The sequence below is a fragment of the Natrix helvetica genome, assembly GCF_964273705.1.
Source record: "Natrix helvetica genome assembly, chromosome: 1".
Taxonomy (NCBI): Eukaryota; Metazoa; Chordata; class Lepidosauria; order Squamata; family Natricidae; genus Natrix; species Natrix helvetica.
Window position 1 is genome coordinate 215,904,598 of NC_138548.1, and position 12,280 is coordinate 215,916,877.

At 45.4% G+C, this 12,280-nt stretch overlaps 1 protein-coding gene across 1 annotated transcript in view; it reads left to right on the forward strand.

Moving 5' to 3' along the window:
• Nucleotides 1–12,280, forward strand: part of LOC309382708 (cyclic AMP-dependent transcription factor ATF-7) — a 139,062-nt gene that overhangs the window by 95,058 nt on the left and 31,724 nt on the right. Inside the window, exons 3-4 of the mRNA XM_081934461.1 lie at nucleotides 2,028–2,124; nucleotides 7,310–7,428. Coding sequence (XP_081790587.1) covers nucleotides 2,028–2,124; nucleotides 7,310–7,428 — 216 coding nt within the window. The remainder of the gene's footprint in view (nucleotides 1–2,027; nucleotides 2,125–7,309; nucleotides 7,429–12,280) is intronic.

Below are 12,280 nucleotides of genomic sequence, written 5' to 3' on the forward strand. Positions count from 1 at the left end.
GTGAGAGTATTGCAATGGCCATAACTACAGGGATCAGTCATTATAACTTTGAATAATCATTGAATGAATGGTCATACATTGAGGACTACCTATAATCTGCTTCATTCTTGAAGTAAATGAGTATGGCTTCTCAGGTAGTGGTAGCCACCTAGAGCACGAGTGTCAAAGCCACGGTGTCACATTGCCCTCACGTGACGTTTCACAACGTTTTCCCCATTCAGGGTGCTGAGGTGGGCGTGGCCTACACATGACGCATCCGGCCCATGGGCCGCCATTTGGCACCCCTGACCTAGAGCAGGATCTGGAGGAAAGGATGACTCCTGATTTTTAGCTCACAAGGGTATTAAACTGCTTTTAATACTCACATAGCTAATACCCTTTTACTTTGCTTTGAGCATATCTATGGCTGGACTAGAATTTTTTTTTTTAAAGCATTCCAGAAAACAGCAGCAGCAGCGAACTGCTTCTAGAGCATTGTCCAAAAAAGAGAGAGACATGGTTGCCGTTACTCACTTAACTCAGAAGCATTTCCCCCCCCCCCCTTTTCAGAATCTAGAACAGAAAGAACATATAATAAATGGGACATTGGAATATAGTTTCAGTTCGGTGTGGGGTCACTAGTTTGTTCTGAGTAGTGGCTTATGACCGTTTTCCACAGTTACAACCTTTGCAGTATCCCCATGATCATATGATCAAAATTCAGATGCTTGGCAATTGGTTCATACTTATAACAGTTGCAATGTCCCTGGGTTACGTGGTCACCTTTTGTGACCTTCTGACAAGCAAAGTCAATGGGGAAGCCAGATTCACTTAACAACCGTGTTACTAACTTAATGGTTGCAATGAGTCACTTTACAACTGAGGCAAGGAAGTTCATAAAATGGGCCAAAAATCACTTAACAAATGTCTCACTCAGGACAGAAATTTTGGGTTCAATTGTGGTCGTACGTCAAGGACTACCTGTACAGTACTGATTTGTCCTGGCACTTGATAGTTTTGGAACAACTACTCTGTTTTGCTGTGGTGAGGATGGCATTTTAAGTTTTATCAACTAAGTGAAAATAGCAAAACATTTCTTTTTCTTTTGAAACAAGAAAACTGCTGGGTTTTGTGCATTTACTGTAGTAGGAAGTGGAATACAATATACGGTATCTTTCTCTAACAAAGATAGCTGTTGTTTGTTTCCTTTCTTCAGTTCTGCAGAAAGAACTGTTTTTACAGAATTTCAATGGCTAGCTAAAATGCAGAGGATTAATCAACATTTTTAAATTGCTTAGAAGCCCTACTGAGACTATATGATACATCCTTGTAGCCTTGAGGCCTCGGTAGGGGAGGGTGTCCATGTTTGCTACCAAGGTCCCCGAGACCAGCTATGCTTAATTCCTTCTTGTAATCACGCTGCAGGTGCAACATAGCATATTCTGGCACAAAAGATATGCAGGCCATTATTCACTGGGAGCAATGATTGAGTTGTTGCATTTCTCTGTGTTTGCATCCATTAGAATAAAGATCTTGGGCCAGCTTAGTTCTGTCGTGTTTCATAAACGGCGGGATCAAATCACCTTGTAGATGCCAGCTCTGTTTGGCACAACTCAAACCATTATCTGATCCTTCCCACCACCTCCATTGCCAGTAGTAAATAATTTCGCTCTCCATTAGTCAATAACAAAATTGACACATTTTGCAGAGTACTGCAGAGAAAGCAATACACATTTCCTAGTTGAGTTTCAGTAACTACACACTGTCGCCTCCCCCCGCCCCTTTTTTAAAAAATTTGATTATTAAATCCATTTCCTTCTGTTAGCTGAGAGCGCTGCATGTTATGGTTCTCCTCCCCCCCCCTTTCAATTTAGAGAGATTGTGTTTGCACAGCACTTCTCTCACAATCTGTCATGCTCTGTTTTGTTTAGCACACACTTTAGCTATTTTATTATAGCCTCTGTTTTAGGGCTTTTCTTTCTCAACCCTAATCCTGCTGCAGAATGTAAAATTCTAGAATAAAAATGCATGTACTTGTCTCATTCCAGAGATTTACCAATGAAGATCACCTGGCTGTTCATAAACTCAAGCATGAGATGACATTGAAATTCGGTCCTTCCAGAACAGATTCCGTCATCATAGCAGGTATGCGTCATGTTCCAGATCAATTTAAAGGGAAATGGTTTATACAGCCCATTGTAAGATTGATCATAGGAGCTGGATGCTCTAGGTCAGGGGTGTCCAAACTTTTTTGCGAGGAGGGCCAGATTTGGTGAGGTGAAAATGTGTGGGGCCGATCATTCAGCCTGACATTCTTTGAACCCTTAACATTAAATGCGAATTAACTACCATATTTTTCGAAGTATAAGACGCACCAAGATTTTGAAGAGGCAAATTAAAAAAAAGTTTTTGCACTCTCCCACGAAAATGGACCTTTTTTTAAAAGGGCATGAATAGCCTTTAAGAGGCTTCTAGAGTGCTCCTGGGGGCTGTTGGGGGGGGGGGCAAAGTTGAGCAAAAAATGGCCCGTTTTTTGCTCATTTATGCCCTCCACAGCCCCCAGGAGCACTCTGAAAACCTCCTAAAGGCTCTGCACAGCCATTTTGGTGAAGGGGGCAAAGTTTTGGGAGGCAAAAAATGCTGTATTCAGTGTATAAGATGCATCCAGATTTTTAGCCTCTTTTTTGAGGGGAAAAAGATGCAATTTTATACTTTGAAAAATACGGTATTTTATGAAAGACTAAACAAATAACTCCAGTGGGGAGAAGAGGCTGCGGGCCACTTGAAATTTGAAAAAGGGCCACATTTGGCCCCCGGGCCGCACTTTGGACATGCCTGCTCTAGGTATTATTTGTTCCACCTGTTTTGCAGACTTCAGTTAATCAAGGTAAGGAAGGAAGGAAGGAAGGAAGGAAGGAAGGAAGGAAGGCTACTAAATAGATCTCTGCCTTTTTATGTATTACAGAAGTGTCAGATGTTGTATCTTAAAGGTGAAAGATTTACGGTCAGTTCTTTAACACGTTCTGTGTAATTTCAGGGTGACAAACCATAGTTGACAGCCCACTTTCCTTTTTTACTCCCAGGCGTCAGTTTTCTTAAGTGTTAGGTGATCACTTAATACATTTGAAAACCTCACCTAGCACTTTGCTGGGAAGGCATTTGCCAAGCCCAGACTAATCTCTCCTAATATGCACAGGTTTGAGGAAAATATTCCTGGCAGCAGGGCATGTAGCATAGAGAAGACTACAGAGCATTCTTCTTCTTGTCTATCAATTGTATTGAGATCTTTTAAAAATGAGACTGACAGGCTACAGATCTTACAAGAAATTGTCTTGGTTATAAAGTCTCAAATGGAGAAGAAAAATCCTTCCAAGACATCTCTTTCTCCCATGTTGACTGAGAACATAGGGAGTTGCAGTCTCAACATACCTGAAGAGTGCTAGATAGAGAAAAACAGTGTTAGTTAAGCAGTTATTTCCTTTAGGCAGGCTGTCCTTGCATATTTTGGTTCCTTCATCTGCATCCCTTAGAAAAGGGACAACTGCAGTTTCTTCTGCTACTGCGGCTTTGACAGGGAAAAGTGCTTTTATTCTTGCTTAAAATAAAAATATTGAAAGCCATTCTAACTATACTTGTAGTAAGTCGACACTAATAAGCCAATATTGTTTCCTCTGACAGGTACCCTGTTTCCCCGAAAATAAGACCCAGATAGAAAATAAGCCGTAGCATGGTTTTTCAGGATGCTCATAATATAAGCCCTATCCCGCCCCGCCCCCCAAATAAGTCCCAGTTAAGATCGTCAGCCAGTCAGATGCATTTAGCACCGTATTTCACCGAAAATAAGACCCAGACAGAAAATAAACCCTGGTGCGTCTTTTGGAGCAAAAATTAATATAAGACCCGGTCTTATTTTCGAGGAAACACGTACTATAAGACCTGAAATGGAGGATTTATTTATTTATTTTGCCATAATCTCCCTGGTCCTTTTTTAAAATTTTGTTTTGCTATAATCATTTTGAAGCATTATGTAAGAAGAACTACAGGTAGTCCTCAACTTATAACTATTATTGGGACTTTTTCCCCCTAACAATGCAGTCATTAAGAGAGTCGTGCCCAATTTTATGGCCTTTTTGCCACAGCCGTTAAGCAAATCCAGCTTCCCCCATGAACTTTGCTTGTCGGAAGCTTCCTAGGAAGATTGCAAATAGCAATCACATGATCCCAGGATGCTGCAAATGTTGTGAATACATGCCAATTGCCAGGGGCCAAATTTTTTGATCATATGACCTAGGGGACATTGCTGTCGTCATGAATGCAAGGACCTGTTGTAAGTCATTTTTTTCAGTGCCTTCATAACTTCAAATGGTCATTAAATGAATGGTTGTAAGTTGGTTTTGTGGGGATTGCTAACCATCAATTTTTTAGTAAATTATAACAGTAATAGAAAGCATGCTTTGAGGGCTTATTTTTTTCCTGACGTATGAAGGGATTGCTGGGCAAATAGAGCACATACTGTAGAAGAGGATAAGAACATTGGGGTTGGACAGAAGAGAGTGCCTTTAGCGCTTGCACCCACTAAATACCTAATAGGTCAATTACAAAAAATGTATACATACTTTAACTTAACTTTATTCAATTTCTAGACCGCCCCTCTCTCAGAAGAGACTCGGGGCGGTGTACCGTCATATTAAAACAATAAAACAATAAATATACATAGTATAAATATAGAATAAATATAGGGCTAGAGGAGGTAACAATAGTTCACTGTACAAATTAGTTTAAGTTAGATTAAAATTTTAAAAATTTAAAATACATTAACCCTTAAAAACTATCCCAGATAAAATATCCGCCAGGAGGTAAAATGGAACTATAGATGGGCCAGGCCGGCTAATTGGAACAGGTGAGTCTTAAGTTTTTGTCGGAAGGAGCGGAAGTCAGTAGTAGTTCTAATATCGGGGGGGAGGTCATTCCAGAGGGTTGGGCCCATCACAGAGAAGGCTCTACTCCTAGGCGCCGCCCGTTGGCATTGCTTGGTGGACGGCACCCGGAGGAGTCCCTCCCTGTGAGAGCGAATTGGTCGCAGGGATGTATGCGGTAGGATGCGATCCCGCAGGTAACTAGGTCCTGTGCCATGGAGCGCTTTGAAGATGGTAATAAGCACCTTGAAACGCACCCGAAAAACCACAGGCAGCCAGTGCAGCTCGCGCAGGAGAGGTGTTATGTGGGAGTACCTAGTACTCCCAATGATAGCCCGCGCGGCCGCATTCTGAACCAGCTGTAGTCTCCGGGTGCATCTCAAGGGGAGCCCCATGTAGAGAGCATTGCAGTAGTCCAGACGAGACGTCACCAGCATACCAGTATACATACATATAGTTCTTTAACACTGATATCTACCAGGTTGTGTGTTGTGATACACACAGTGACTGTTTCACAGAATTGCCTGTCATTGATTCCTATAGAACTGCAGAAAAAACAATTGCTACCAACCTGTCTTCCATTGAGGACCTATATACTGCAGGAGTCAAAAAGAGGGCTGTGAAAATACCTACAGACCCCTCACATCCTGGACATAAATTGTTTCAACTTCTACCCTCAAAACGACGTTATAAAGCATTGCAGACCAGAACAACTAGACACAAGGACAATTTTTTTCTCCACATGCCATCACTCTGCTAAACAACTAATTCCCACCCCACTGTCAAACTATTTACTAAGACTGTATTACTATTCTTCTTCTCATCCTTCCTATTACCTATCTCCTTCTACTTATGACTATAACCTTGTTGGTTGTTTCTTTATGATTTATATTGTTTTATTTAATTTCTTAGTATTATTTTGATTGCTTATTTAGTATCCTATGACTATCACTAAGTGTTGTATCCTATGATTCTTGATGAGTGTATTTTTATGTACACTGAGAGCTTATGCACGGAAGACAAATTCCTTGTGTGCCCAATCACACTTGGCCAATAAAGAATTCTATTCTCTTATTGCAGCTTTTGATTAAGTAGATGAATCACTCAAAGCTCCTGTTTCGCCTTTGCAGACATCAGTTCATGCATGCCTCCCCCTAGCAATGACAGCAAATCAAGTTTCTGCCTCCACCACCAAATAACATAAAGTACAAATAAAAGCTTCTCCTGAGATCCTGGGCTTGCTCTTCCTAATGCCGTGCATAGAGTACTAAACAAGCACTGAGTACTGGAAAACATTTTTGCATCAAAATGTGTCAAGTACCAAATTTGACTAGTTCTGAAGCAGTCGAGTATCAAGGTACCACTGTAAATGTAAACCCTGCAAGCTAAAACAGGCATGCAGAAGCAGAAATGAGAAAGGTGATGTTTGTGTTAAACCAGTATGCTTTTTTGAAATGTTGCTCCTTCAGTGGCTTTTCTGCATCTGGCAAAAATGTAGCCGGACACAACCAAGAAGGGAAGTTTTTTGTAAATTGGGAAAGAGAACTGGCTCTCTTCTTTTTAGGCCATTGATATAACACCTGGAAAGGAAGAGCAAGTCGAGAAGGAGGTTCTGAGAGGGATAAGAGCAGAAGTTCCCCACAGAGATAGAGATTCTCATTCCCTCCCTCCCTCCCTCTCTCTCCCCATCCCTCCCCTCCCTCCACCTCCCTCGCTCTACCTCCCTCCCTCCCTCTTTTCCTTATTATAAAAAGGAATTGAAGATGGGATGTTCTTTTCATGTCTCACTGTTTGGATAAGATAGAGATTCCTTATTCTTTCCTCATTCTTCTTGATATTTTTAGAAGGATCTATACATGCACACTTAGGCATCTTCCTGAGATCTTCTAAAGCAGAACTTCACATCCCAGCACCATTTAGAGCAGTACAATGTCTTGGCCTTTCATATGCTCCTACTGTAAGATCTCCCCTTCCTATTACGATATAGCCAATCCGCACTTGCTATTTCTAAGCTATCCTGCTCTTATCTTTTTAAATGCCCTCATTCATTCAGGTCTTGACCAGCCCTTCCTACTTCCTACTGCATTACAGTCCTCCAAAACTGCAATTCGTTTATACATATGTTTTCCTAGCTCTGTTACAGATTCAATATCACATACCATTGTAAAATACATAGAATTACGTTTTATATTAATACATGACTGAAACATTTCCTGCCCAATATGCTCTGGACAGGAGGAGGATGAACACACACGCACACACCCTTAATAATGGAATGCAAACTTTCTAGCATGATAACTGCATTGTTACAAAACTGAGCTATAAATTAATATCCTGGCTGCACATTCTGTGGGGTGAATCATGGACTTCAATCACATATTTCTTACTGCCTTTTTCTCTCCTTTGCCAAACAGATCAAACTCCAACACCAACGCGTTTTCTGAAGAATTGTGAGGAAGTGGGTCTCTTCAACGAGTTGGCGAGCTCATTTGAACATGAATTCAAGAAAGCCTCAGAAGACGATGAGAAAAAGGCAAGAGGCAAAGTTCTTTGTTCTTACTAAAGTGTCGAGCAACATGAGGGTCCTCATCTGTATCAAGAAATATGGCCAGCTCAGGGAGGATTTAGGTTTTGTTAGGCAAGGAGCCACACTTAACCATGGAGAGGGCAACCAACAAGGCAAAGTCGGCGGCCTGTGTCATGCATGTAAAGTAGTGCTTAAAAGTATGTGAATTATTTTAATTTTTTTAATATTTCTGCATAAATATGACTTAGGACATCTGTTTTCCACACATGGAGGGGGGGGGGCAATTAAACAAATAAGTTGAAAGCATTATACTTGTTTCTTTATTTATTGAGGAAAACGATCCAAAGCTACATATTTGTCTATGACATGGTGCCCAACCTTTCCGGCTTTGTGGACAAACGGGTGGGGGAGGAGAAGGGATGATCATTCCACACAAGTGGGCGCACAAGTGGAGCTTCACGCGCACTTGCCTGCCATTTCCATGACCCAGTTCCGGACAGGCCACAACCCAGTCCTGGACCGTGGCTTGGGAGTTGGGGACCCTTGGTCTATCAGGTAGGTAGCTATGGGCATCCCTAGAGCGAAACGCATTGCACCTCTGCTCCATGAGCTACATTGCCAGCTTGCTTCCAGGTTCAGTGCAAGGCGCTGGTTTTGTCCTTTAAAGCAGCGGTCCCCAACCTTTGCAGCTTGGCAACCTGGCGGTGGGGAAAGGGAAACTGGGCCATGCAAGTGGCTGGCCAGCGTGCACACGCGCACAACTCAACTTGCAAAATTTGAGCTGCACGCATGTGTGCACATGCACCTTCCTCCATTGCTTGTGCAGGTTGGGCTGCACGCTTGCCCATCGCTCATGTGGCCCAGTTGTGAATAGGTCACGGCCTAGTGATGGGCCACAATCCGGGGGTTGGGAACCCCTGCTTTAAAGCCCTACCAGATACTTGAGGGACCACTTCTTCCCAGTCACATCTACCAACCCCATCAGGTCAGGCAGGAAGGGCACGTCTGCTAAGAAGTTCCATCTGACAGGACCAGGAGAGGAGCCTTTTCTGACATAGTAGCAGTCCTTTGGAACACCATCTCTCCTGCAGTGAGAATAGCCCCAACCCTATTGACCTTCCAGAGATATCTCAATATGTGTCTTTTTCCTACAGGCCTGGGGATCCCTTAGGATCAGGAGCTTGCAAGATGTCTCTGTTTTTGTCTGGGTTTCTAAACAGTCTCCCATGTTACTATTGTGTTCCTTATTCTTAGGGTTATTTTAAAATATATTTTTATTGTTTTGCTTTTGGTGTACAACACCCAGTCACATTTGTGAGATGGGCAACTATATACATTTGACAAATCAAGAAATAAATTAAATAAATAATCCAAGAAAGACTTAATAGAATGGCATTGGTGTTCCCTTACTTATTCAAAACCTTTCCAAAATACCAGAAACTCAGACATGGATCTCTGGGAAGCACAATCCTGTCATGTTTCCCATGAAGTCAGAATTTTCAATCTCTCCCTTTCTCTGAGGGGAGAACTTGATCAATTATTTTGGCTAACAGTAATATGTATAATTAGCATTATTAAAAATGTATGGTAGTCGTTGCTTACTGACCATTCAGCAACCATTTAAAGTTGAATGAAAGGTATTTAGAATAGGATAGAGCAGAACAGAACAGAATTCTTTATTGGCCAAATATGAGTGGACCCAGGAGGAATTTGCCAAGGGCAGGGGGGAGAAAGAGAGATGTCTCCACCTGCAGAAAAGGCGCGCGGCAGCCCGAGGGCACAAGCCACTGTTCAAGCACGCCAGAGGAATGGAACTTTGAATTTTGGCACAAACAGCCATTTTGAACATGTGATCCAAAATGGCGGCCGCCATGAACACAGGACACTGGCAAGAGCCAGGTCCTCGCGCCTACAGCCAGCCCCACCGGAGGAGCGGAGGAGCTCTCACAAGCTCCAGCTAGTGAAGGTACTGCTAAGGGAGGGGGTGGCAAGGCAAAAAGGAAGACCAGGCACCTTGTCCCCAAGGCACCTAAGGAGCCGAGTGCTGGTCCCAAACTTACTAAACCAGACTCCAAATATGAGAAGCAGAGGCATAAAGCGCTACAGCGAATATGCCACAAGGCCAAAGCAGAAAGGCCCCACGGGGGCTGGGATCGGATGAGAGGCTACTGGGGCATTCCTCCTCCCTTCAAGTGAGGATTCCCTTCGACACCTCGGGGATCTGGGGCACTCCGCAAGGTTGGCAATCCCCTCCATGCACCACGGGCCCTCCACCACAATCTCTCCCTCCAACACCTGCGGGTACGGGAGCTGGAACACCCATCCCAGGGGTACCTAATTTCCAAGATATGATGATGAGGGCGTTTCAGGAGTGCATGGCCGCCGCTTTCCAACAGCCCCAGATGCAGTCTCACATGGCCCCCTTACCCATGGTTCCTGAGGGGCTGGAGGCCCAGGGGGCAGACCCCACTGACTCCCCATTGTCCTTCCAGGAAGACAGTGTTGTGGAATCCGAGGAAGGGAAGCTCAGAGAGGATAGACTTTCCGAGGACGAGGGCCTGCTTCCCTCGAAGCCCTCCTGCTCCGGACTGTTCCAGCCCTCCCTATACAAGTCCTTGCTATTCAAGGCAAAGACGGCGGCTAAGCTTGGCAACAGACCTTTAGAACCGCCAGCGCAACCTCAAGGCTTCTCGGCTGAGACCATATTCGAGGAGCAGACCGTGGAGGCCAACACGGTGCCCACACCCAAGTCCTTCCTTGACCTGATAAGAAGACAATGGGAATCTCCCACCTCGGGCCGATGCCAACCTCCACAGACAAAGCCTTTTTTAACTTGGACAAGGACATGGCTCAGGTGCTGTCGCAGCCCACAATCAACGCACCGGTCACAGCGCTGCATACGCCCACAAACTTGCCCAGAGAACCAGAGGACGCTCTGAAACCGGAGGACAAGAAGGCAGACCTCACGTTGCAGAGGAGCCACCAGGCTGCGGCCTGGGCAGTAAAGGAAGCCACCACCACCTCCTTCTTCAATCAGTCTTCACTACTGTGGCTACAGGATCTCCAGGAGCAGATCGCGATAGTGGACATCAGGGCTCACCAAGACATCAACAAACTGGTGGCAGCCATCCAATTCTCTTCGGACGCCACCCTAGCATCAGCCAGATTTGCATCCAGGGCGATCGCCTCCTCTGTAGCATCCCGCAGGTTGCTTTGGCTTCGGCAGTGGCAGGCAGACGTATGTCACAAGTGGTGCCTGGCATCAGCACCCTTCATGAGAGGGGTTCTTTGGCGCGGCTCTGGATCCCTTCCTGATAGAGAACAAGGACAAGTGGAAGGTGCTTCCCACCGTGTAGAGAAGGAACGGCTTCAGAGCGACTCCCTACCCCAGATGAACCACCGTCCATGGTCAGAACTATGGGTCTTCATTCCGGGGTCAGGACTCGTTCAGGGGGTCGGATTTTGAGTATTCAGGGTTTCGCCAGTACCAGGGAGGCTATCCCCCCAGGCAGAGATACCCCCCAGAGAGGCAGCAGAGAGGCAGGCAGCAGAAGCGGCCCTTTCAAGGGGGGGCAGCAGCGGGTGCTCCTTCCGCAATAACTAACCCTAGGCCCAGCTCTCCTCCCATTGGGGGGCACTTGGCATATTTCGCCGACCGCTGGGACCTGTCTACCTCCAATTCGTGGGTCCAGTCCACCATTCGTTCTGGTCTCTCGAGTTCCTCTCCAGCCCCCCGAGTTTCTTCTTCTTTCGGGTTACTTCAAATAACCCGATCTGGAGGCAACTGGTGCAGGAAGCCATTCAACACCTATTGGACATCAGGGCTATCCAGCCGGTGCCTCTAGACCAACAGGGTCAGGGTTATTATTCCATTCTGTTCGTGATCCCCAAGGCCTCGGGAAGCTGGAGAGCAATTCTGGACCTGAAGAGGCTAAACCGGTTCATTCGTTAGCGAAGGTTCAAAATGCACTCGCTGCACTCTATTCTGGAAGGGATTAGATGGGGATTTCCTCAGTTCCATAGACCTCACGGAGGCCTGCCTCCATATACCCATAACCCCAGATCACCGTCAATATCTCAGGTTCTGCTACCTAGGGCACCACTTCCAATATCGGGCCTTACCATTCGGGCTGTCTTCTGCCCCACGAGTTTTCACGAAGGTACTGGCAGCATTGGCGGCATATCTAAGGTTACAGTCTATTCGTATCCAATGTTATCTAGATGACCTGCTCTTACAATCATCATCCTTTGAAGGTGCCCTACGTGATTTAGACATCACCATGTCAGCCCTAAGAGAGCACAGGTTCTCGGTCAATCTGGCCAAAAACCATCTGCACTCCTCCACTAGGCTGATTCATTTAGGGGCCCTGATAGACACAGTGTCAGGTATGGTGTCCCTGTCAGCCGATAGGCAACACAATCTCAAGGAGCTGGCTTCCCAGGTATACAGGGAGCAGAGGGTGTCTCTAGCTACGTTGTCCAGGTTGCTAGGCACAATGGTGTCAGCCATCGGCATTGTCCCTTGGGCACGCCTTCACACCAGAGACCTCCAATGGTTCCTTTTGCCATTCCAGCGAAGGCGCATGAGCTGCTCCCTGACCAAGGTCTTCCTTCCAGCTGACGTATCCTGCTCCCTGATATGGTGGACATCCCCAGCGTTAACAAAAGGGGAAGTCTTCAGAACATCAGACCGGATGACGGTCACTACTGATGCCAGTGTATTTGGATGGGGGTCCCAGATGGCGCAGGGACAATGGAGCCGAGCAGAATTGGCTCACAACATAAACTGGTTGGAACTCAGGCCGGTCTGCCTAGCCCTCAGACAATTTTGCAGCTCTGTCAAGGGGTGTCACATCCT